General features: G+C 39.5%; 1 protein-coding gene across 5 annotated transcripts in view; it reads left to right on the top strand.

The window, feature by feature from the left end:
* The first annotated feature begins 14,906 nt into the window (after window positions 1-14,906).
* Window positions 14,907-27,235, top strand: part of SINHCAF (SIN3-HDAC complex associated factor) — a 38,647-nt gene continuing 26,318 nt past the window's right edge. Inside the window, exons 1-3 of one of the 5 annotated variants that reach the window (XM_087855754.1) lie at window positions 15,380-16,810; window positions 16,960-16,976; window positions 19,954-19,967. In XM_087855754.1, the coding sequence (XP_087711880.1) occupies window positions 16,340-16,810; window positions 16,960-16,976; window positions 19,954-19,967 (502 nt within the window). In that variant the 5' untranslated portion in view covers window positions 15,380-16,339. The other 4 variants (XM_045811841.2, XM_045811843.2, XM_045811842.2 and 1 more) reach the window with 4 other exon arrangements.

The following is a 27,235-nucleotide window of genomic DNA, read 5'->3' as shown; positions in this document are numbered from 1 at the left end:
TCACTCACCCTTGGGTCTTAGCCTAGGAGCATGATCAAGTTATTCACACACCAAAACAAAACAAAACAAAACATATAAACAAAAAACTTCCCTCGAACTTGCATCCTCCTCTAGCTTCTACTCTTTCTCCTTCCCCTTCTCAAATCAGATGGGATTATCTTCTTCTCTAAACCTGTTCACTTTCCAGTTTTCTTTCTTTCTTTCTTCCTTTTTTTTAAAGATTTTATTTTTAAATAATTTTTCCCCACACTGAATTAATTACTGTAGTTTTATTGTAAGTATTGAAATCAGTTAATACAGTCTTCCAAATTTGTCTCTTTTCTTCAAAGTGATTTAGGCTCTTCTAGGTTCTGTGCATTTTCGTTATAAATTTTAGAATTAGTTTGTCAATTTCCACAAAAAAGACTGTTAGGATTTTGGATGGGATTGCTTTGACTCTATAGATCAATTTGGGGAGAATTGACTTCTTTTTTTTTTTTTTTAAAGATTTTATTTTGTCTAATCTATAGCATCATAATCTTAAGTGATCAGCCTGCCTCCGGTCTTATTTCTTTTAATCTGTCCTCCATACTACACCTAGAATTGGATACTTGCAAACATTAAATCTCATCATGTCACTCCCCTGTTTAAATGCTTTTAATGGCTCCCATTGCCTACAGCCTAAGTCCAAACTCTTTATTAACATGGCTCACAGGCCCTCCATAACCTGACCAGACTTATTCCCCATAAATCCCATTCATGCACTTGACACTGTAATAATTCTGCATGTTCCTTCAACATGGCATGCTTTTTTCCACTTATGGGCTCTTGCTTGTGCTGTTTCTGCAGCATGCAAAGCCCTGCCCATGTTTGCTCACCTGTCAACCTCATATCCATCCTTCCAGATCCACTCAAGCAACATTTTCTCCAAGCCTTCTCTGAACACCAGATGGGACTAAATATTCCAGCTTTGTGTGCACTTAGTACTTTGCCCTTAGTACCTTAGTACCATGTTGTGCTGAAATTATCTATTTACCTATCTGGTTTCCTTACAAACTGCTTAACTGAGGGGGACAGATCATCTGAACTCATATAGTAATAATGGTGAGTATATTTCATTAACACAGAGCTTGTTTTATTTACATTTTATTTTGAGTGTTTGGGTATTTACTTTTTATGTCAGTTATGTCTCCCTCATGGGCCTGGAAGCCCATTAAGAGTAGGAAGTATATTTTATGACACATCCTTATTATACAGCAGATTATGTACATAAAGATATCTATTAATGACTATTATTGTGAATATTATGAAAAACAACTCAGGCATATACTTTACTAATCGTGGGGAGCTCTATCATTTCTGTGTAATAAGGGCAGCTCACTTCTGGTCAAATCTAATCACAACTAATTACAACAAGATCTCTAAATTCTTATACTGATAGTTAATATAATTCACACAGATTTGTTGTTGTTTTTATTGTAAAAGTATCTGGCTAACAGGCAGATATATTAACAAAAACAGATTCCCTTAATAGGCAGTTCCTCAGGTAAGGAACACCGTATTTTATGAGGCATATGTTGTCAGTCCCGTTCAACCACATTCCTGCTGTAGTCCCCTTAAGTCCTCTTCCCCACCCCACATAAATGCATCCTTGTTCAAAGCACTTCCAGGCACTAGCTAGTCTCCTTTTGCTATCTTATAAATTCAAGGGAATTTGGGGAAGCCAACGCAAACTCTTTTATTTTTCCAGGATAGCACGATCATTTTTATTCAAGTGTGATATGGATAAAATAAGGATGACTTTCAAAGGAAAAGACAGAGCAGAGTCATCATAAAGGGCAGTATATAACCTGAGAAAATGACCTAAAAAGCCCGTTCTCCTCACTCCTTCTGGCTGTTTTTACGTTAACATCTGCGGTGTGTTTGAACACACCTTTGTGCCCCAATTGTTTTACCCGTTATCCGCACAGCATGCTACCTCCCTTGAGCTTGTGTCTGGCTGGTCCTTACAGTGTCCCCCATCACCCGGCCTCTTGGACTTTTCTTCCTGTAAAGGCAGCTCTGAGTCTATATTTGGATTTACAAAGATCATGAATGATTATTTGTACTTGGACAAATAGTTATTGGACATCTGTTTTTCACACAAGGGTCTATGAACATTCAAAGGTGGATCAGGTGTGGATGAGCTGAGCAGTCCTCAACCCTTGGTGTGAACCGAATGACCTACGCCGGTTTTAAATACGCGGTTAATCAGGCATCGACTGCAGAAAGTCGGATTCCATCCGTTTGTGGTATGAACATTTTTTAAAAGTTCACAGATATGTTGATACCAAAGTCAGACAAAAACAGTATAACTAAAGAAAACTACAGACCGACATCCCTTATGAACATCAATGCAAAAGTCCTCGACAAAATTCTAGAAAACCAAATTTAGCAGCATATTAAAAAGTACTACACACCATGATCTGGGGGAGTTATTCTTGGAATTCAAAGACAGCTCAACGTTTTTTAAAACAAAACAAAACACATGATTATCTCAATTGATACACTAAAAGCATCTGATAAAATTCAACACTTTTTTTTTATGATAAAAACACTTAACAAACTAGGAAACTACCTCAACATAATAAAAGCCATATATGAAAAATCCACAGTGAACATCATACTCAATGGTGAAAGACTGGAAGGTTTTCCTCTAAGATCAGGAACAAGGCAAGGATGCCTACTTTGCAATTTCCATTCAACATAGCACTGGAAGGTCTAGCCAGAGCAAATAGGCAAGAAAAAGAAATGAAAAGCATCCAGATTGGAAAGGAAGAAGTACAGTTATCTCTATTTGCAGATACAGGGGAGAAAAAGATTTCCTTTGGCCCTCTTAGGGTCTCCGGTGGCATCTGAAAATTAAAAGGACAAAGATCAAGGGGAGAAAAGCATACGAATTTATTTAAGCGTTATGTAATATGAGAGCTTTCATAAGAAGACTCAAATAAACAGTTAAACCTGGGTATTTTTATGCTAAAAAGCGTGGACAGTCATGAAGATATACAGTAAGTCAAAGAGTATGAGGTAAGTGTAGTAAACTGAGGGAAACTTGTTAAGGTCTGCTTGTTCAGATTCTTAATGTCTCTTTATCTTTGAAAACAAGGGTGTTCCTTTCCTCTAGGTATAGGAAGGGCATCTTTCACATGAGAGTTTTATGACCTGTTTCAGGGGAGAAGGATGAGAAGAAGGCCAGAATGACCTTCCTGCTTCTGTCATTCTGTCAAACCCCTTTTGCTTGAAATATTCAATATGCCAAAGTGCCATCTTCTGGAGTAATGCGCCTTAAATCTCATCATAGATGATACGATCTTACATGTAGAAAACTCTAAAGATTCCAAAAAAGAACTATTTATTAGTTAGAATTAAGAAACGAACTCGGCAAAGTAGCAGCATATAAAATTAACCTGCAAAAATCAGCTGCATTTCTATACACTAACAATAAACAATCTGAAAAGGAAATTATGAAAATAATTCTGTTTACAATAGCATCAAAAAGAATAAAATACTTATGAACTAAGTTAATCAGTGAAGTGAAAAACCTGTACAATAAAAACTGTAAAACATTACTTAAAGAAATTAAAGAAGATATAAATAAATGGAAATACATTCCATGTTCATGGATTGGAAGACTTAATATTGTTAAGATGTTAAGACTACCCAGGGCACCTGAGTGGCTCGGTTGAGTGTCAGACTCTTGGATTTGGGCTAAGGTCATGATCTCATGGGCCTTGAGATCAAGCCCCACGTCTGGCACTCAGCAGGGAGGCTGCTTGAAGATTCTATCCTTCTGCCCTGCCCCCCAACTCGTGTGTGCATGTGTATGTGTGTGTGTGTGTGTGTGTGTGTGAGAGAGAGAGACTGCACGTTCTCTCTCTCTCTAAAATAAATAAATAAATCTTAAAAAAAGATGTCAATACTACCCAAAGTTATCTACAAATTCAATGCAATCCCTACTAAAATCCCAATTTTTCAGATATAGAAAAACTCATCCTAAAGTTCATATGAAATCATAAAGGACATGGAATAGCTAAAATAATCTTGAACAAAGCTGGAGGACTCACATTTCCTGATTCCAAAATTTACTACAAACCTCCAGGAATCAAAACAGTGTGGCACTGGCATAAAGACAGACATATAGACCAGTGAAATAGAACTGACAGCCCAGAAATAAACCCTCACATATTTGGTCAAATGATTTTTGACAGGAGTGCCAAGACCATTCAATGCGAAAAGGACAATCTTTGCAACAAATTGTGCTGGGAAAACTGGATATCCACATGCAAAAGAATGAAGTTGGACCTTTCCTAACACCATATGCAAAAATTAACTCAAAATGAAGCAAGGACTTAAATGTAAGACCTAAACTTATGGAACTCCTAGAATAAAACCAAGGACAAATCTTCATGACATCGGGTTTAGAAATGATTTCTTGGATATGACAAAAAAGGCATAGGTAACAAAAGAAGACAGGCAAATTGGACTTCATAAAAATTTAAACATTTTCTGTATTGAAAGACAATTTCAACAGTAAAAGGCAACCTAAAGAATGGGAGAAAATATTTGCAAATCATATATCTGATAAAGCAGTAATATCCTTAATATACAAAGAATTTCTAAAACTCAGTAACAAAAAACAAACAACCTGATTAAAAAATGTGTAAATAGATATTTTTCCAAAGAAGATATACAAATAGCCAATAAGCACATGAAAAGATGCTCAGTCTTACTAATCTTCAGGGAAATGCAAGTCAAAACTACAATGAGGTACCAACTCGAACCCAGTACAATGGCTACTCTCAAAAAGACAGAAAATTGGGCGCCTGGGTGGCTCAGTTGGTTAAGTGTCTGTCTTCAGCTCAGGTCATGATCCCAGGGTCCTGGGGTCCAGCTCCACATTAGGCTCCCTGCTCAATGAGAAGCCTGCTTCTCCCGGCTCATTCTCTCTGTCGCTATTTCCGTTTCTCTCAAATAAATAAATAAAATCTTTAAAAGTAAAAAAAAAATTTTTTTAAAGCCGGATAATTAAAAAAAAAAGACAGAAAATGACAAATGTTGGTGAGGATGTAAAGAAATTGTAACCCTTGTGCCCTGTTGGTGAAAATGTAAAATAATATAGTTCTTGTGGATAACAGTATGGTGGTTCCTCAAAAAAATTAAAAATAGAATTACCACATGATCCAGCAATTCTACTTTTGAGTATATAACACGCCAAACTGAAAACAGGTTCTTGAAGAGCTATGTGGATAGCATGGTCACAGCAGCGTTATTCACAATCACTAAAACATGGAAGCAATCCGAATGTCTATTGATAAGCTAAATGTGGTATATACATACAATGGAAAATTGTTTAGCCTTAAAAACGAAGAAAAATTTCACATATTCTACAGCATGAATGAACCTTGAGGACGTTATTCGTGTGAAATAAGCCAGTCACAAAAAGACAAATACTGCATGATTCCACTTATATGAGGTAGTTAGAGTAGTCAAAATCATAGAGACAGAAAATAGAATGGTAGTTGCCAAGGGCTGGGAGGAGGGGAGAATGGCGAGTTATTTTTTAATGGGTTGAGTTTCAGTTTTACAAGATGAAAAGAGTTACAGAGATAGGTGGTGATGATTTGCATAATGTTATAAATGTATTTAATATCACTAAGTTGTACACTTAAAATCATAAAAAATGGTACATTTTTTATGTCATATGTTTTTTACCACAAGAAAAAAATTGGAAAAAAGAGTTCACAGATGATTTTCATGCCCTTCAAGGGCTGAAACTATTAGATTTAGTTCTCATTGTCATATAGAGATACAAGGCTGCACATGAATAACTGAAATAAACTGAAACAAAGCAGAAATTGATGTGTCTTAAGATGCACTGACAACATGTTAGAAGGGTTTGAGAGGACGAAAATATTGCTTTCTGTTTGAGAAGTCAGTGCAAAGTCCGTAGAGGAGGACAGGAGAATGAATCTGGAACTCAAAGTCGAGAGACCTGGTTTCCTCGCACCTCCACCACTTACTATGACACATGACACTGATTAAGGCCCATTGTTTCATACTTAATGAGAAGGACTCATATCTATGTCACAGGATTATCACGAAGCTTTGAAACAATGAAGAGAAGAAATAAAACATGCACATAGAGTAATGCTATATCCAGAGCTGGCAATCAATAAATGATAATTATGTCTAAACCTGAGCTGGCATTTGAGCCAGGCCTTGAAGTATGGGTAGGACTTAAACATTCAGAGATGAGGAAAAAGAGAATTCAGGTAGAAAAAAAGAAGATGTTTATGGGCTGTATGGTTTTATAGCTATTTATGTGCACACACCACACAAAATATTTTGGAAGCTTTAAAGCCAAATTGGATATGGATCTTCGGTTCACGAAGCTAACAGTTACCTCAGTAATTCTTCAAACTAATACACACACTTTTCTTTTTTGTATTCCTAATGTGCTACATGTGTTTTAATAGGTGTTTTTCCACCTTTAATTTTTATACCATAAAAGTAATTGATGCTCGTAAAAGTTCAAGGAGGAAAAAATTATATAAAAATTATTTAAAATAAAAATCACTGCTCCCACTTGCTTTCTGACTTCCATCCTCAGAGGTAACTGTGACTAACATTATGGTATGTCTCCTCGCAATCACTTTTATGCACATACAAACGTGAGATTTATTTATATATATACACATACATATTTTCTCCATATATTATTTTGCTCCTCAAATGAAATCATACTTTTTTTTTTAAAGATTTTATTTATTTATTTGACAGAGATAGAGACAGCCAGCGAGAGAGGGAACACAAGCAGGGGGAGTGGGAGAGGAAGAAGCAGGCTCATAGCGGAAGAGCCTGATGTGGGGCTCGATCCCAGAACACCGGAATCACGCCCTGAGCCGAAGGCAGACGCTTAACCGCTGGGCCACCCAGGCGCCCCACAAATGAAATCATACTTTACCTATTATTTTGGAAGTTTCTTTTTATCCACATACCTGTGTGTCCTGTGTAAATATATCTTAGGGAAAATTCCCAGAAATAAAACCAAACAGAAGGTTTTAGATTTCAATAGATAATGTTAAACTGGTGTCTTGTTGGAATGAATATACCACCAGTAACAGAGTATGAAATTTTTTTCTGGGGTGCCTGGGTGTCTCAGTTGGTTGAGCAGCTGTCTTCAGCTCAGGTCATGATCCTAAGGTCCTGGGATCAAGCCCCACATCGGGCTCCCTCTCCCTCTGTCTCCCAGCTTGTGCTCTCACTCTCTGTCAAATAAATAAATAAAATATTTTTTAAAACCCCAAAATATATCAATTATTAAAAAAAATAACAGAGTATGAGTTTTTTTTCTACATAGTCATCAACCCTGGATATTATCGAACAAATTTATTTACAGTCAACTCTAGATAAAAAGTGGTTGATTCCATTTACATTAAAAATTATTACTAAAGTTTTTATTGTAAAATTTATTTTTTTAAAGATTTTATTTATCTGAGAGATAGAGGGAGAGCGAGCATGAGAGAGAGAGAGAGAGCGAGAGAGAGAGCGCGAGCAGAGAGAGTAAGCAGGGTGGGGGGGGAGAGGCAAGGAGAGGGAGAAACGGACTCCCCACTGAGCAGGGAGCCCCATATGGGGCTTCTCCCTCTCCCTCTGTTCCTCCCTGCCCTGCTCTTGCTCTCTCTCAAATAAATAAATAAAATTTTATTTATTTATTTGAGAGAGAGAGGGAGATAGCAATAGAGAGCATGAGCAGGGGCAGGGGAGAGGGAGAGGGAGAAGCAGGCTCCCCACTGAGCAGGCAGCCCAATGCCGATGCTGCCGGGCTTGGGCTCAATCCCAGGGCTCTGAGATCATGGCCTGAGCCAAAGGCAGATGCTTAGCCTACTGAACCACCCAGGTGCCCCAATAAATAAAATCTTTAAAAAATATATTCGATATAAATTTTGAATTCCACCATAATTCCATCTTTTAATTGCAATATTCTTTTTAAGTAATATTTATGACATACCAAAAAGAGGAAAACGTTTATAAATTTTCTCTTTTGATTATATCATATCAGTTACGGTAAAAGTTAACAGGAATACTTGTGATGAGCCCTGGGTGTGGTATGTAACTGATGAATCACAAAATTGTACTACTGAAAGTAATATAATACTACATGTTAACTAACTGGAATTTAAATAAAAACTTAAAAAAGAGGAAAGTTCATAGAAATCTGTTTTGTTTATACTCAGTTTTCCAAATCAAGAATTTGAATAAAAAATAATTAATATCTGAAATGGATTCCAACATGACTGACAACTGTTCTGATTTGAAGAAATGAGGGAAAGGTAAAATTTTAAAGAATGCATTTTTTCAGAAATGATTTTTTTTAATTTATTTTTTATTTTTTTTATTTTTTTATTTTTTTATTTTTATTTTTTTTTTTTTAAAGATTTTATTTATTTATTTGACAGAGATAGAAACAGCCAGCAAGAGAGGGAACACAAGCAGGGGGAGTGGGAGACGAAGAAGCAGGCTCATAGCGGAGGAGCCTGATGTGGGGCTCGATCCCATAACGCCAGGATCACGCCCTGAGCCAAAGGCAGACGCTTAACCGCTGTGCCACCCAGGCGCCCCTATTTATTTTTTATTTTTATTTTTTAAAGATTTTATTTATTTATTCGACAGAGAGAGAGACAGCCAGCGAGAGAGGGAACACAAGCAGGGGGAGTGGGAGAGGAAGAAGCAGGCTCATAGCGGAAGAGCCTGACGTGGGGCTCGATCCCAGAACTCCGGGATCACGCCCTGAGCCGAAGGCAGACGCTTAACCACTGTGCCACCCAGGCGCCCCAGAAATGATTTTTTTTTTTTAAGTGGTCTCCATGTGGACCCCCATGTGTCCTTGATATCAAGACCTGGGCTAAGATCAAGAGTCACACACTTAATCGACTGAGCCGCTCAGGTGTCCCAATGGCTTTAAAGATCTTGGAATACTCTATTCTCTTCCACAAAATCTTATTTTGTTAATTATTAGTTTAAGTGTAAATTATGTTATTGACATTACATTAATGCTTTAGTTGTCAACAGAGTACCAATATCCTTCCCTATTTTCAACACATCTGAGGATGTTTCCTAATTCTATTCCTGTAAAGAAATTTAAATTATGTTCATATACTAAATGTTGCCTGCTAAGAAGATAGTATGCAATATGTTTTACTCTCTGATGATACCATCTTCTTTAATCACGGCCATAAGTGCACTATGGTACATTAATTACCTCTGTTTCATCTGCTTTGTATTTCCATTTCTGGAACACTACAGCACTGCTAAATTAACAATATATCTAGATAAACTATTTTTTCAAGTTTATTTATTTTTTTTAGTAATCTCTATACTCAACATGGGGCTTGAACTTACAACCCTGATATCAAGAGTCACATGCTCTCCCCACTGAGCCAGCCAGGAGCCTCTAGATAAACTATTGATGTTTGTATCATCTAAGCTATGATACTGCGTTCTATTTTTAAAAATTAATGTACAAGAGTTCAAATTCTTTAAAATATATATTAAAAAGTTTTTATAACTTTTGTTTATAACTATAAACAAAATATTAAATTTTTCTACATTCCTGGATATTTTATTCCCAAAGCTTTTAGAAATGGCAACCCAGCATGTTTCTTTGACTTTCTGCACCATGTGTCTGTTTGTTCACTTGTTTATCTGTTGATGAAGGCATACTTACCTTCAGGAATGATTTGAATAATTAGAACAGGGATTCTTCTAGGAAGTGGACTTTATGGACGGGGGATCGATTTCTTATTGACATTTAGAAAAATAAACTTTCATAGAAGTAAAATATATTGATTAAACCAATTGTAATCCAATCATATAGGGTTTGATTCTGGAATACTTTTGGCAAGTAACTACTTCTGACTCAGTGTAGGTACTTCCAAATGCATAGGTCTTAAATCCTGATTTCTCTTGGTCTCCAACACCTGACACCTACTTTTCCCTCAAATTGGATTCATGTATGACTTTTATTCAATCAAAGACATGAGTCTTCTCCTAGTCCTGTCTTTCCTACCACCCCAAGTACCATGGCTAAGAACTTATTTCTGATGTTGCCACTTCAAATTCTCCATCTTAATCCTGCTAATAGTTCAACTTTACTTCCTCAAAGATGATTTTTCTTACTTCCAGTTTAGGTCAGATTCCCTTGCCATACATGATTAGGCTCACAGTACTTTTTTTCCCTTTTATTTCTTACAGTTCATAATTATATTTGCGTGGTTATTTGGAATGCCTGTGTCCCACATTCCATGAGAGACCATTTCTGCATTTCATATCATTTTATTGTCAGAAACTGGCAATTAGTAGAAACTCAGTAAGTATTTGTTGAATGAATGAATGAATGAATGAGTTCAAGCTCAAATCCCATCTTCTCCAAAAAGACATTCCTAACCTCTTCAGCCACAGTGATAAATCCCTCTCTTGAGCTTGAGGCACTTATTGATGGTACCACTCATTTATCCCATGGGATAATAGATCCACAGAATTCTATAGGAGTTTAGAGGTAGCAAGCTTTATATTTTACATAATGTATGTAATTCATTGAAATAACATTTTTCCTTTTATTTTTGTGAAGACCATCATTAGTGATGGGGAGTTAACCTATGAAGTATTTTTTTTTCAATGTTTTATTTATTTATTTGACAGAGATAGAGACAGCCAGGGAACACAAGCAGGGGGAGTGGGAGAGGAAGAAGCAGGCTCATAGCAGAGGAGCCTGATGTGGGGCTCGATCCCAGAACAACGGGATCACGCCCTGAGCCGAAGGCAGACGCTTAACCGCTGTGCCACCCAGGCGCCCCAACCTATGAAGTATTTTGAACAATCTTTGGACTATTCGTATGTGTTGAGATTTTTTTCTGATGTTTAGCAGAAATCTACATTCTTGTGATTTTCAAAACAAATTTGGTTCCTAGGCATAAAAGAACGAGCCCATTCGTTCTACTAATGATGGTCTTTCAGACTGTCAAAGATTGCTTTCTTGCACAATCAAAACACAGCCCCTCCTTCAATTACTGCTTTTATGCTGTGGTTTTCAGCTCTTTCATCATCCTGATTTACTCTCCTGTGAACTGACTCTAGTTTGTCAATGTCCCTTTTTAAAAAAAATATATATTTTATTTATTTATTTGACAGAGAGAGAGAGAGCACAAGCAGGGGGAGCGGGAGAGGGAGAAGCAGGCTCCCCATTAAGCAGGGAGCCCGATGGGGGCTTATCCCTGGACCCTGGGATCATGACCTAAGCCGAAGGCAGATGCTTAACCAACTGAGCCACCCAGGCGCCCCAGTCAATGTCCTTCTTAAAATAAAATTACTTTTGTTACCAGTACTTTCATTTTTTTTAAGGTATGCTATTCAAATATCATAAGATAGTAGTATAAATTAAAATTTCTATAAATTTAGAGGTTCCTCTAAGAATAAATTTGTGATGATTCTTTAAATCTTTAAGTTCAAAAATTTGAAAAGTTAACTTTAATTAAGTAACAGATATCTTTTTCTGGCAGCTGTCAAACCGTTGTCAGAGGATTGCTTGGATCATATAACCAATTCTATTCCTTATAGCTTAACATTATCTGGCTTGCTCTGACCACTTGCTAGTTGAACTTCAAAAGAATTTAAATAAGTAACAAAATACCATGCTTGTTTTGGTGTGAGGAAAAAGTTCAGTCCTATGGCTATTACCTGGGAGTAACGAAACCCAATGTTTAATAATAATAATCAGCTCTTTCCTGGGCTCAACAAAATGTTTTGATGTGGTTGGTACCAGCCTCTGATGAGGGTATTAGCCTTCATTTAAAAAACGATCATTAGTTTGAGTTGGCATTACAAACATTACTAAATTGCTGATAATATCCTTCATTACCAGACAAGAATTGTCCTTTTCAGTCCTCTACAGATAATTTATCATCCATGCCAAGAATATTATAAGAAATTGTGAAGTAGCTTAATAGTTCAGTCTCAAAAGAAGGCAAAGAATGCTACAGAAGAAAAAGTAGCAAATAAAATAGAATTATATGGAAGTTAGAAGATGTAAGGAGGGCTTGAGCTCCTCTACTTCTGAAATGGTTTTACTATCTGGCACAGAGTTACGATCATTAAACCTTTGCTAAATGAATAAAAATGTTCAAGCACTAGGGATAATTCTACAGTGGGGACAACAAATTATGAGGAAGGTAGTTGGCTTAACCAGAATATCTTGTACCTTATTTTCAATTTAAATTTTTACTATATTTTTAATTTCAATATTTTTGAGAACTCAATATGAGTTCAACATAACACTATAGTCACTAAAAGTACTCAAATATTTTTAACACTGTGTAATTTAATCTCCTATTATCCAAATTTATATATTATAAATGACTTCTTTTTTTCCCTCCCTCCCTCCCTCCCTCTCTCCCTTTCTTTCTATGAAAATTTCACTTGGGATGTTTATGTAATAGTATTTTAAAGTAGCCCATAAATGAACTATTGGACCTGGATAGAGACAGCCATAACAACATGTTCAAGCAACAAAATGAACACAAGAACCTTTGGAATGCATCTGGCTGTTCAAAAATAGGGGGTTCTTTTTTTTTTTTTTTTTAAGACTCTTAGAAACTCAAATTCCTCTTTAAGGATTTTTTTTTGCTACCTTTCCTACAAAAATTACCCAAATTATTTCTTGACCTCTACTTTGAGAGCACAGGAAATCTTGCTGTACAATATTAGGTAACTCGATAGCTCTGAAGCTTACAGGTACTTTTTTATCTGAACAATATATCCTAAATACTGTATGTAATTCCTGCATTGCTTGCACATTTGAACCTATTCCATCCCTGGGTTACAGTATATATTCTTTACATAAACTTTCAAGAGAAAAGCCATTCAAGGTACATTTTAAATTTTATATACACATATAATATAACATGTATAGATACATCTTGTAAGCAATAATTGAAGTTTGAGAAATATTATCACACTTGCAGCTTTCATACTTGCAAAAGCATATACTAATTTGAAATTATTTTGGGGAGATCTATCATAAACCAAAGAAGTATGTGAGTCAATCCAGGACAACTTAAAATTTTTTCTTCAAAAAGAAGGTAGGTGTTTATGCTCAGGGTCCAGTTTGTTACCAAGGAAAGCCCAGAAACAGCTGGAAAGCCTACACCACTTTACCTACTATGATAAGAACCATTCGAGCATCATAGGCATCGTATTAATCGAGGTGATCACTGTAACTTCCCAACTCATTTTAGATTAAATGCAAAAATTCTACACTAAAGCTGTTTTGACTTCAGATTAATCTGATAAATAACTTTGAAAATGTCCATCAATTTATTATTTTACAAGCCATTTTTCATTTTTTGTGCTATGCCCTGTTTTAGGCACTGAAATACAAAAACGAATACAATATAAAATTTTTGCCCTGAAGTGAGTTCACATTTTAGTGACAGGTGTCTTTTTTCCTCTTTTTCCACAGGTATTTAATATGCGGTTTTGACATACACAGTTAGGGAAACAGTATGTTACAGGACCCACAGTAAAAAAGAAGCATAGTTGAAAGACATTGGAAGTCGGTATGTCTTGACTGTTCTATGAATTGGTTGTTGAAGTAAATTAGCGTTTCAGAAGTATCTATTTAAATCCATATTGTTGACATTACAGTGAAAGCAGTGAAACTTGTCAGCAGATGATTAAGTTTTATGGTTGATGTCCACACTTTTGTAGCTTGGGAACAATATCAAGTTTCTGGGAAAACCATCCTTCCTCTCTCCCCATCCTCCATCTTTTCATCAGGGGCTCAGTCCGTTGGTGTTACTGTGTTATCCAAATAAAGGTGTATCGCAATTATTCTTTTTTCATTTTTCACTTAACATGAGAAGAGTTACTTGAATTTTTCAGGTTTTTTTTTCTTTCCTCCTGAGACAGGAAGCTTTTAAATTGTTGGTTTATTATATATTTCATTAGGGAATGTTTGCACTTGACTGGCTACTTTTTCCATTCCCAAGACCACCAGTTAGTGGTATTAGTTCTGGGTGAGTGGCACACCCTTTACAAGCAGCTGGAGGAGGTATGCATGTTCCTAGATTACTGACTTTCCACCGACTAGTCTTTTAGGAAATCTACACTGTTCCCACGGAAATTAACAACCATTCAGCTCGGACAGGCTTGAAATCTTAAGGCCAAAGTGGGGGGAAAATTGGATCGTTATGGGTTGGGTTACTGCTTGAGGACGGCAGGCGGGAGTTAATGAATGGATAGAGTATCAAAATGGGAGTTTATTAAACGACTCATTAAAACTGCACGAAAAACGAACCTCTCGTGGTTCCAGAGGACTAAAAAAAAAAAGGTTCAAAAACCCAACTTTAAATAAAATTTAGGAAATATAGGAGGCATAAATTCAGTCTGGTGGCTTGGAAGACCACCTCCTCTGACTCCTCCAGCCTGAAAGTAGGCACAGGTGTGACAATTTTGCAAAAACCGCTTCCAAAACTATTTTTCAACGAGAAATGGTGCGTCCCAAGAACTTCAGGGTGGAAAGCACGTCACGCAGCCGAACGTTCTCCCTCCGCTGCTAACCTTTCCGCCTTTCCCACCCCGCCACTCCCCCTACGCCGCAGCCTCCAGCCAGGGGGCGTTTGTTTACGTGACGTCAGCCGTAGTAAGCAGTCCCCGCCCCCGTTTCCCTCTGGCCGCCTCGTTTCCCGCGCCGCGGCGCTTCTCCCCTTAAAAGGACAATAGAGGCCTCGGGAGCGCGCGCGGCCGCCGGGCCTTCTCCCCTCCCAGCCCTCGACGCGCGCGCGCCCGTATGCAAATAAGTTCGATTCAGGAGAATTTTGTACCGGGAGACGCGCGTGCGCAAAGGGAAAGCGGAATCTACACCTTCCCGGCCAGCGGTAGCAACTGCAGAACTGCAGGAGACAATCTTTCTAGACAAGGCAGTTGAGGAGGAGGGAGCGATTGAAGGGGGGGTTGGCTTGGCGTGCAGTCCGCACCCCGGGAACGTTATTGCGCGTGGAACGGCTGCCTTTGGAAGGTGAGTGACTCTAACCATTACTCTGGTGCAAAACTGTCTCACGAGGCTTTGATTTCAGAGTGTTTTTTTTTTTTTCCTTTTTTTCACCTCCCCCACTTCCCCCAGTCCTTCCACACACATAACGCACACACACGCACGCACAGGAAGTTTTGTCTTGGAGATGGCATTGCTGGGAGCAATGTTCTCGTGATCTTCAAACCCCGGGTTCTTTTGTATACATATGTTTAGTGTGTCTTTTAATTGGGGAGGGTACAGGGGGCAAACCGAAAGTCTTGGGGTGGGGGAAGTGAGTGGTGGCAGCAAACGAGTGAGGAGTCGCCGGAGTTGAGGGATCCACGTTGAAGGTGACAATGACTTTTCTCAGCCGTAGTGTTCTCTGGCGGAAAGGAACTGGGTGGCTGGAAGGCCCGAGAGAAAAATGACTTGCTGGCAATTGCGGAGGGGCCCCGGGCTGGTGCATCCGCGTGGGCGCGCGCCCCGGGAGTGGTCGGGCGCCGTGGTTGAACCTCGTGGTTTAGTTTCATTGCAGCCCCCCGCGCATGTTTGAGAAGGGTGGACAATAAACGCCATTCGCTCGGAAACTTAAGTTGCCGTCTACTTGCGAGCTGGCGGGCGTGAGGGGGTTTTAAATTGGCCTTTTGGGTCAGCGCCGGGGTGGCCGGAGTGCACGCGGCGTGGCGTTGTTTGCCGAACTCCGGAGGGATGCGGATGCGACAATGAGCAACACGCGGCCGCTCTGAAGCAGCCCGGCTCCCCAACGCCTCTTCCCCCCGGACCGCGCCCAGGCAGCGCGGGGGGCCGATGTGTCTGTGGAGCCTCAAGTTTTGTTCGCAATTTATTCACCTGTAGCGTAGATGTGGGCGCCACGGCGAGGGCTTTCTGGGGCAACCGTGTGCGGCTTAAGATGGCCAGTCAGAGCCAAGTTGACTTGGGGATGGAGGCAGCGGCGTTGTCTGCGCCGAAGGAGTGCGAGAACTCCGGAGGGCACTGCTTTTTGTGCTGAACATGACAGACCACGTGCTTGGGGCTGCGACCCTGGTTTTCGCCAGAGGTCTGTGTGACTGTCCAGCTCCGAGCCGGCAGTGAGGTGCGGGTGCTGTCGGGGCCGGGCGGCCGGCAGGACAATGTGATTTGCTGATGATGGCGTCTTGCCAGTTTAAAAAGCAGAGTGAAAGTCGCCAACTCTCCGCTGGTGCGGGGCGGGTAATCGGGCGTTTCTCATCAAGGACACTGAAAAACTTTGATTAAATGGGCTTGCTGCTGAGGGGAGGACGGGGGGACAGGCCCCGGGCTCTCGCGGCGCGGGGTCCGGACCCTTCCCCAGGGTGTTCGTCAAGTGTCTCGCCTCTGAGAAACAATCCGACATCCCTGATGCTGCACGTAGGCAGCGCCCGGCTGGACAGAAAACAAAGAGCTGCATGTGCCCGTGCGGGCCCCGCCGGCGCTCGGGGCGGCCGCCGGGCGGACGGCCGTGCGGGCCCGGCCCCCCGAACTTCGGGCGAGTTTCGAGAGGGGCTTTTGTCCCTCAGCCCCTCGCGGGGAAACTTTGGCGGCGCTGCTGGTGTGAGGTGCCATGCTGGTGCGCGGGGAGGCGGCGTGCTCCGCGCTCCGGGCGGGCAGGGAGGCGGCGGTGGTCTCGGGGCCCCGGTGCTTCAGCACGGGCGCCGAGTGCCGCGACGGCCGAGGGGCCGGGAGAGCGTGGCCCCGAGTTCTTGGCCCGTTACCCGTGGCCCGGAGCCTGTGTCTGGGAGGTCTGTGGATTCGCCTTTGAAGTCGAACTGTTGCCATGTTTGAATTACGTCAGGGCAAAGCCATGAGGAGGAACAAGCCCCGGCAGCGCGGCGTGCGGGAGGCGCGGCCTGCGGGAGGCGCCGGGCGGGCGGGTGTGCGCGGGGGCCCGTTGTTCCGGCGCAGGTGAGGGAGGAGGCGGAGAGGGACGCGGGTCACCTCCTGCCGCCCTCGCCCCGGAGAGCAGCTTTCCGCAGGAACTTTCTTCCCGACCCAAGTTGTTCTATTTACCAACAAACCCACCGGGGAGCGTTTCTATTTGCTGCCTTGGTGCCTCTCTCTTGGCCGTCACCGTGTGCCCGAGGGGGAAGCGCGTTTGGGGGGGGGGGGCCTGAGGGCCGCGGGAGGACTGGGGAGGCATCTAGCTGCTTTCTGGGAAGCCGGTGCGTGCGGCGAGCACCCCCAATCCCCCCGCAGTCGAGCCGTGGTCCGCATGTTCAGGGGACCCAGCCCCGACGACACCCGAAAGAACCACCGTGGGGAAGTTTCGGGGCTCCCCGTCGTCCTACAAAGGGAAGTGAGGACTGTGCCTGAATTGTGCGTGCCGCTGTTTTCTTTGTGTGTTTACGTGTGGGAGGGGGATCCGGGAGGGGCGAGGTTTGTTTTGGTTGCGGGTGGGGTTGGTTTCTTGGGGTGGCAGGGCGGTGCAGTTTGTTCTGGTAACTAGACCTAGTAGGTTTCTTTGTTTTTATTTTCTCCGTCTAACCTTGGATAACTACAGGCACTGGGAAGACTGGGAATTGCCGATTAGACCAGTACGGACCCTGCGTGAGGCAGTTTTATCCCAGCAGTACTCCCCCAGCCCCCACGCATCACGTTGTCCTAAGGAAGGTTAAAAAAAACTTTTTTCTTCTTTTTCTTTTAATAATTAAAAATATGAACGTGATGATCTTGTCATTAAAAGTACACTGAAAGCACCTGTTTTTGAACTGGAGTTTGCTAGACTTGAAAAGCCTTTTATTTTAATAATGTATGTCGCAAAACCGAACACGTTTACTTAGTTGCTCAATCTAAATTAAATTAAAGTCTGGGAGTTTGTTTCTGGTGGAGTTGGAGAAAAGCCTGATGGCATTTAAAGTATTTATATAACGATTTGGGGAAGGGGGGAAAATCTCTCTTAGCCCTAAAGATTTGCCTGGCTCAGTGTTTGGTGATTGTTCACTGCGTTATCTTAGGATGACCTTGAAGAAGCTAGCTGGTGGGGAGTTGGGCCTTTCTTGGAGATTTTATATGGGGGTTGGGGAGGAAGCTGCTCAGGGGGATGACAGGGTAAAAGGCTATAGCTAGCTATCCCTGCTAGCTGCTTCCTAGTTCCTGTGAACTGGGGTTGACCTTCTGGTTACCCCTCTTAGATTTTCTTTTCAAGCCAACCTTTTTTTTTTTTGTTATGTGGCCCCAGGCATAGCTCAAAAATTATGCTGGTTTGACACATGGATGCTTCTTTGGTATTTGGGGTTTGCCTGCAGTCTAGACAACCGATAAGCAGCACCGTATCCGCTGCTTCTTTCCTGATTTCTCGTGCATTTGGATCATGTTTAAGGGTTAGAATCTAAAAGTGGTCATTACCAAAAATTAATATCCTTAGATGCCAAGCCCAAACCCCCCCCCAAAAAAGCTGTACAAATTATACTTTTCATTGTTCTGTTATTAAATAGACATGTTTCTCCCAACTTTTGGTTGACCAAAGTCCGAATACTTAAAGGCAGCCAATACTAGTAACAGCACATTTCTGAAGTGGGTAGAAGAACATGTTAAGAAAATGAGAAAGTTTGTATTTAATAACTTTATTTTGTGCAGTTATTTCTCTGGGTTATTTTTTTTAAATGCATAAGATGCTTTGTAAGTACACTAAGAGTCTTTGATTTGTTTTTCTTAATTAGTATTTTATACCTGGGATACAGCTAGAATTTCAGTGTTCTGGAAGATTTCAAATACAATAGAGCTTAATAGTTTGTTTTAAATATCACATGATAATGTGGAATGGAGATTTTATTTATCAAAGTGAATGAATGAAGAGTGGGAAAGACCGACAGACAAGGTCTGCTGCCTTTTTGCGTTACTTTTTGAGGGAGTTTGGAGATGAAAAGTTCAATATGTAGTGTATTCTGGAACCTTGGTGGGCAGCAGGCCTCAAGACTGCTGTCGTGCAGTATTCTTAACTCTGTAGGTCTGGAACCTGGATGGTCAATTTATTTTCCCAGTTGTAATCAGGCCTTGGAAAAACCTGGCTCATGGGGCTCAGACTCCAGCAGATTTATGTCAGAAAAGCAATTTGAGAATGATTTTTCATGTAAAATAAGTTTTTCACTGGGACAAGCTTAAGTTTATTTGAAATCTAAACCAACTTTATAAGCTGTCATGAGAACAAATTAATTTACCATGCTAACACATAGTAGGTTGCTTTAAAAATAGGACATTTTTCCCCCCACGTAAAGGGAATATAATTGGCTGAGAAAGAAGGGGGAACCCATTTGTTGAGGCACTTAGGTTAGTTGTTCAGAAGTCTCGGCTTTAAATGCCTAAGTTTCAAAGCTCTGATCATGTTAAATAAGTCACTTTGTGGTCCAGTTTTTCTCCTCTGCAAAACAGTAATAATAATTTAACCTACTTCACATGGCTGTAAATAATTAAGCTAGTAATGTGCTTGGTAAATACTGGCTGTTCTCACAACTTTGGGAAGTAGACATTTTACAGGAGACAAAACTGAGGCCTGAAGGCCAGTTACATTGCTGGAGGAAATACTCAATAATGTTGAGTGGAAAGAATGAGTGTCTTTGGCCCTCTCCCCCACCTTCAGAAACTGGTTTTGGGAAGACATTGTCTTCTACACCAGGTTGCCTGTCCAATTCTGATTGAACCATTTTACATCAAAAACTTGTGGAAATCAAGAAAATGCCATTTTCTTTCTTTCTGATTTCTCTTGTCCACAAGAGTCCTTTCATTTCCCACACTTAGTTTTGATTCTGGTAGGTTCTAAATTGAAAGCATCGTCTTTTGGCTCTTCAGTTTCTCTTTTAATTGAGTCTGTAACTAAGGTTTTCTGTATTATGGAAATGATCCGGAAATGCATCTAGTCTAAGAGAAGGCAGTTCATTTTCAAGGAAGATTTTCTTTTTTGCACCAGAAGTATAAGAGTTGCAGTTGAGCTAAAATAATTCATTTCTAGCTTTGTATTGAGTTGTTTACACCTATTATGAGTTTGATTTGTCTTAATGTAATTTTAATTTGGTTCATGTTAATGTATGCTGAGTTTAAATAGCTCTCATTTTGAGATTCATTTCGTTCCACGCTATTCTCCTAATCTTTCCTTCCTCCCCACATGCCTCCTTCAAAAAGCAAGAAATATTTTTCTACTGATTGTTACGAAAGCATTGAATTATTTACTATTAATCTTCTCTAATTAAAGTAATTCACTTAGTTTACATTTCCTGGATCTTTGAACCTCAAGATTTTTTTTTCTGCAAAAGTATAGACTAACTGTTAAAAATGACTCCATTCAAAATATCAGTTTTTTAATACACCTCTTTATTGTGGACACCATTTCCCATTCTGTGCCCTTAAGTATACAGTTCAGATCTGTTTGCCTATCCCACCTTCAGGTGTTAGCAAATTCTGCATGTATCTGTGTACCATGTACAGGCACCACCTGGCTGTAATATAAAACTTAGTTCCAGCCCTGCAACAGTTTACCATTGAGAGGAAGAGATAATACAGCAAACAAGTATGTAAAAATCCTGTGTTGGGTGTTATAATACAGATATAGACAGCTTTTGTTTAAAAAAAAATCATCATTTACTGAGTTAAGGGGATGGAGGTAAACCATTCCAGACAGAGATAACAACCTGAGTAGTGATGTGGCTAGTTATTAAAGTTGGTTTGACACTCCTGGAATATCAGGACTCCAAGTTGGGAGCAGCTGGTAGGCAGGACCAGATCCTGAAAAGCTTTGCATTTCTTGCCAGGGAATTTAGATATTATCCTGAAGCCCATATTGATTGATACCTTGGAAGAGATGATTAATGTTTGAGCTTTGGGAAGGGACCACCTGTTTGAAGGTTCTGAGGAAGTCAATTACGAGGCTCCAGCACCATGATGAGGAACAAATAGGCAGTGGGGACAGAAGGGACATGAACCAGAGAAGTGAAGGAAGAAGTAGAGTCTTCAAGGACTTCATAGTAGAAACATGTTGGAGGCCACGCAGAGGATGAGAAGGGAAAGCCCAGTTGACCTCCAGATTTTTTGTGTGACTGTATAGGTGATAACTAAGATAGGTAAACACCAGAAGATGTTGTCTGGAAGGGAAGATTATAGAATTAATTTAGAGTAAAGGTTAGGACTTGCCAGTCCTTGTGTTGATGCTTTATAGGTACCATCAGAAATGAGAGGGTCAGAGAGCTTAAGAAAATTTTCTGAGGGTTGGCTTAGACCAGGTGTATGCTAACATATCCCGTTTCTTAACATTTTTCGTAAGTTTGGAAATAGCTTCACAGAAAAGAATATGGTCCAATTTCATGACCTTAAAATCTCCCTGAAAAGACCAAGTTCCTCTTTTCCCGAAAACCTGAGCTTAAAAGAAAACCTTCAGAAATCAGGATTCTATCCTCAGTTTAATTTGTTGGACATGTCCTGGGATAGATAGAGTTTATATTTCTATAATGTGCAAGTCTTATAAAAGCAAGGAAATAAGTGGTATACAGACACTGGTATTTTCATACTCTTGCTTCACAGCATCCCTGGAAAGTAGAAGTGAGATTTCACCCTAATATTGCAGAAGGGCAAATAAAATTAGAAGTGACTTCCTATTCAGTTGTAAAGACAAAAGCAGAAATAGACTCCAACCAACTTGACTCATTACAGTGCCTTTTTCACCGGACTCAATAATAGTTACATTTCTTAAATGATGATAATCACCCTTTAGAAGCAAATAAATACTATCTTCACACTGGAGATCCACTGGAATCACTCCTAATCTAGAATTGGGATACCCACTGTTTTTTCACACTATTAAAAATGGGAGGACCTAATATTTTTTTTTTTACACTATCTAAAAACTCAGAGACCTCGATTTTTGATTTTTATTTTTAACTTATGCTATTTCAGTTGAAGACTTTATTTCTGAGTTTGACCTCTTTCCTCTAGGATGAGTTCTAGGTTCTTATGCTAAGTGTGGATTCCATAGGTAGCCATAATAAATACTTTACCATATAATTTCTCAGAGATTGGGTGCATGTGTGAAGAAGCCAATGGCAAACAAGTGGGGTCCACAACCCTTTCTCAGTTTTCCTCCAGGCAAGTTAAAATTTGTCCCTTAAAAGTGAATAAGTAAAGTAAATTCAGAACTTCCGATGTTAGGATGTGGATTGGTATCAAGGAGGTATGAGGGAATAATCATGTTCAATTACTCCATGGCTTTTCCTTAATCGCTGATGAAACAGGTCTCATTGTGGGGGAACATTGCAACCAAGTGGCCTAGCAGCATGAGAACACAAAACACACTTAGTACTATTTGACTCTGAGAAGTGTTGCTCCAGTTACATTGTCGGTGTTTACTGGATCCTGTACTTACAGGTGATTAAAGATAGCATACCACTGAGTAAAAATGGTGTCAAGGGTGACATTAACAGTTACAGCAACTAAAGGTTGCTTATAACTTTTGATCATGGGTGTTTTTCAGTGTTTATATCTCTTCCTTTCCAATCATCCTGTCATTTAAAGTTCAACTCTAAAGAAATGCCATCTCCTTCACTTCAAAGTTGTCTTTGGTTGCTTGGTTCCTTTTGTCTTTGTTCACCGCTGCTTCCTTCCCACTTTACAAATCTTTTGCTTGTCTCTTCTCTGCAGCTTCCTTCCCATTCTGCTCCATGTCTGTTCTGTACTCTGTCTCTGCTGCGGAGCATATTTCCTAATGTGTATCTCTCCATCTTGTGTCTTTGAGGAAGTTTGTTTAAACTCTCTGGGCTCTTTCAGATCCCTCTTTAGTTAAGTCAAGGTGTGCGATAATTCAGGTTTTGGGGCGTGGTGCTAGAAAGAGGAAAGTGAAAGTAAGCTTCCTTCATTCTTGCTCCCCTCAGAGGCAACCACTAGTTATGAGTTTTTAAAAACCTATTTTAAAAAGCCAGTTTATTTAAGGTTCCATTTTAAAAACACTATGGGATTGTACTGTGTAACTATTACTCAGCTTGCTTATTTTACAGAACAAGATATCTTGGATAGTTCCCACGCTGTACATGTCACAGATCTCTGCATTCTTTTTAGGGGCTGAAACTGTATTCTGTAGTATGAAGACATAATTTAACCAGTCTAAGAATCAATGGACATTTAGGATGCTTCCAGTATCTTGTGTATTTTTTTTTAAGGTCTGTGTCAGTTGGTTTTTTTTAGAAAAAGTCGTGATTAGAAGCTGTAGGATTTTAGTCTATTGAAAATGAAAAACACTTTAGGAATACTGTTTTGGGGGAGGATGCACTTGTAATTGTGTTAATAGAATTTCATTTCCCAAAGTGGTGTGGACAGATCGTGACATTAACTATAAAGTTGATTTGTCACCCTTGGCATACATACTTCTCTTTCAGTTTTCTTCTCTCTAGTCCATCCAGTGGCATTTTGAGTTTTGAAAGGTATTTTTGAAAATAAAAAAACCCTTTACTTCCTGAGAGGAATCTAGAAAGTGGAATTGGGGAAGTTATCTTTAGGAGGAACTATTGGTGTCCTTCAAAGTATACCAAAAAAGGTGAGCCTATTAGATGTTGCATTTATCATAAGAAGATAAATCTCTGTTTTCCTAAATGTTAAATTAATACCCTTATAAGATATAAAAGACAAGAATACTGTGTAGAATTAAGTTCTTCACCTCACTGTCTCCAATTCCATATTAAAAAGGGTACTAAAAGCTTTAAAATTTGCATTTCACTAGTCTTCATACGACTTCCTGATTAGAGTCAAGTTTAAAATGAATTTAGTATTGTTAAAAGACCCTCTTTAAGGCTACAATTATTTATCAGAAAACTTTTTCTTAAATAGCATCCCTTCACTATTAGCTATTGCTGTGAAGATTCCTTTTCTTTCCCATTTATATTATATTGCACTCAGTATACTTACCTTCCTCATGTTGAATTAAGTGTAAAATAGATACCATCCCCGCCCTTTGGCTTCGTAATCTCATTAGATTAGATTAGAATTGGTCCTTTTGATGGGGCTTCTGGTGGCTCAGTCAGTTAGCAGAGCATTGGACTCTTGATCCCAGGGTTGAGTTTGAGCCCCACGTAGGGCCTAGAGATTACTTGATAAATAAATAAAGAGTAGAATTGGTCCTTTTGTATCTTTGATATGCAGCGTTGACGCCACCCTTTCCCTGTGTTAAAGCTAAGGTTGCATTCCCCATCCTTTAATTAATTTGATCATTAGATTTATATGAAGTGTGCAGCTTTAAAGTGGAAAAAAACTCAAGAAATTAAATGTTTAGAATTGTTGCATTTTTAAAAATTCACTTTTTGTTGTCTATGTATGATATTTTGCCCATATAATTACAGTTATTTCTCTTATGGTTTTTGCTGACTTAACTATTAACTTTAATCTTTTTAACTTTGGGAGATTGAGTTAAGTTGGACAGAACAGTAAAAATCTGTGGGTATTTGGCTGACAGAAGCCAAAGAAATAATGTTAATGAAAGTGCCTTATAAAACATGAAATGCTATATAAACAACTTTTTAAAAAAAACCAACAACTTGTGAAAAAAATTTAATCACATTTATTGAGTACCTACTAAGTGACAGGGATTATTCTAGATGCTGAGGTTATAAAGATATATAAAGACAGGAGCAGTCCTAACCCAGTCTGTTTTCATTTTTAAAAACAAGCTTTTTGAGATTAATTCACACACCATAAAATTCACTGTTTTAAAGTGTACAATTAGTATATTTACAGAGTTTTGCAACCATCGCCACTATTCTAATTTTAGAAGACAAATGGCAGTTTTTAATAAGCATTTTTAGTCTTTCCTGATTTTTGGCTTTTTCTCAAAGCTTAATTTTCTCCTGCTTTACCCACACACTTTCGAGCAGGATTGTGTGGTGTCCACTCTCTTCTGTAATTATTCATCAGTTAGGAAGCAGATGGTATTAGCTTCCGTCTGTGAAAACAGTGCCGAATGATGGGATTCCTGTGAGAGTAGATGCAAAAGTCACAAATAGTTTAATAGCTTACAGTGTCATTTGAACAAATAAATTGTTCTGGAGGAATCACTTAATATTGCACAAATGTGGGACTAGGAAAGAAGTATTCTGAAGAACCACCAGATTTGTTGAAAATACAGAAATTCCAGGTTTAAAATCTAGTTGTGTCACACCTACCTACCACGTTCTCAAATATAAAAAGTAAGTTGGTTTTTGAACCATTTGTGTCCTTTTCCTCCAGACAGTGGATAGTTTTTTTTAGGGTTGTTTTTGTTTTATTTTGTTTTTTTAAACATTAGCGGGTCTGTAGATTCCTTGGAAATACTTTCATTAGTTTCTGGGCTCCCCAAAGTGCAAAATGGTTAAACACCAACCACTGCTTAACTGGGTTGCTGTAAACAAAGCCCAGAATGAAACCCCTGTGTATTTGCTGCAGATTCCCAGGTGCCTCTCAAGTGCAGGAATAAGCTCAGAAAAGGTTTAATAGGTTTAAGTAATCCATTAAAAGGTTCATACACTACTTGTGTGTTGTGCCAGGTGAGTGCCTTGCACCTTACTTCATTTAGCACTGCCTAGAAGAGCGTGGGCACCCCTCTCAGACATTGAAGCAGAATTTTATTAGGACGAACATAAGGTCTCAGAGCTACATAAAAGATTGTCAGTCAGAAGATATTAGGCTATTTTATTTTCCCTGATAGCAAAAAACAACAACAACAACAAAAAACAACAAAAAACTCAATCTGAAGAATGGGATGTCTTGTAGGGATTGTTGGGTAAGTTTTGTGGAGATCCCCACCAACAAAAAAAATCATACTGAAGATGAACACTTGATTCACAATAGCTGCTTATAAAACAGAAGGCCTTGGTATTTAGCTGTAACCCTAGCATTCCTTAAAAGCTTGCCAGTGTAATAACTGGCACAAACTCTGTTTCTTGGTCAAATCCAGTCTTAGTGAAGATAGTTCCTATCTTGGAGATGACCCTAATGTTGTATGGTTTTGATAGCATGTTTATTTGTGGAAAGCGAAGGGGATTGTGAGTGGAGAGATAGGAATCTATCTGTTGTAATAGGATTTGGTCTGTGTATTAATGGAATGAACTGGCCTTTCTTGCTGTACTTCCTTTGTCCTTGCTGAGAAGGGAGGCTGAAGTTTCCTAGAGCTATTGATGAAGCTGGCTGACTGTAAGAGGAAGTGTGGACTTTTGACCTTCTTGATGGTAATGGAGAATGTTAGGGGAGTTTGGAGAGCCCACAGGTTAGTTGTGAGGACTAGAAAGAGTTATGTAACATTTTTGCCTCGAAACAGGAATACATAATCATTTTCTTCATGACATTTTCTTTTCTTTTTTCTTTCTTTTCTTTTTTAAGATTTTGTTTATCTATTTGACAGAGAGCAAGAGAGCACAAGCAGGGGGAGCAGGAGAAGGAGAAGCAGGCCCCCCACTGAGCAGGGAGCCCAGTGCGGGCTGGATGCACATGACCCGAGCCAAAGGCAGATGCTTAACCAACTGAGCCACCCAGATGCCCCCAGGACATTTTCTTTTCGTTTATCATTTGGATTGGTTGTTTGGGGGAAAAAAAATCTGTATCTCATTTCACAGGCCTTACTGTATATACCTCTTCCTACCAAATAGATTATCTTCCTCATTTTTTTCTCTCAATCAAATTCCTAAGTGCTCCACTTAACAGAAATAATCAACTAAGAATATTTTGTTTTCTTGTGTTAACAATTCTTAAATTGAAATAACTGTTTAGACTTGAAGTGCATCAGTGGCCTTCTGCCCCGCCCCATCTCCCTTCTTTGCCTGCCACCCTTACCAACAAAAACATTAAAGAAGAACGCTTGATAAATAGCCCCTGTTTAAAAAAGGAAAGCTTCAGTGTTTAGCTAATTGTTAGCTAATAAAACATTTTCTTAAAAATAAATCATAAATCCTCTGTCCATATTTCAGAATCCCTCAATCTCAGACACATACCACAGCATGGATATTTTGTTATTTCTGTGAATTGTTTTTGTAAATACTTGCTCTGGTATCCTAACCAGAATTGAGATGGATGATCAGATCAAAAGACATACCGAAGTTTTTGTTTTACTCCTGTATTTCAGTGTATTTCTAAAAGACCTTTAAAAGAAGATGGTGTTCTGTGGTTATGACTCCTAAAACTATGGGCACCAATCTAATT

This window comes from Ursus americanus, chromosome 25 (genome assembly GCF_024610735.1).
Source record: "Ursus americanus isolate L20-20 chromosome 25, mUrsAme1.1.p, whole genome shotgun sequence".
NCBI lineage: Eukaryota > Metazoa > Chordata > Mammalia > Carnivora > Ursidae > Ursus > Ursus americanus.
This window is presented reverse-complemented; position numbering and strand designations above follow the sequence as displayed.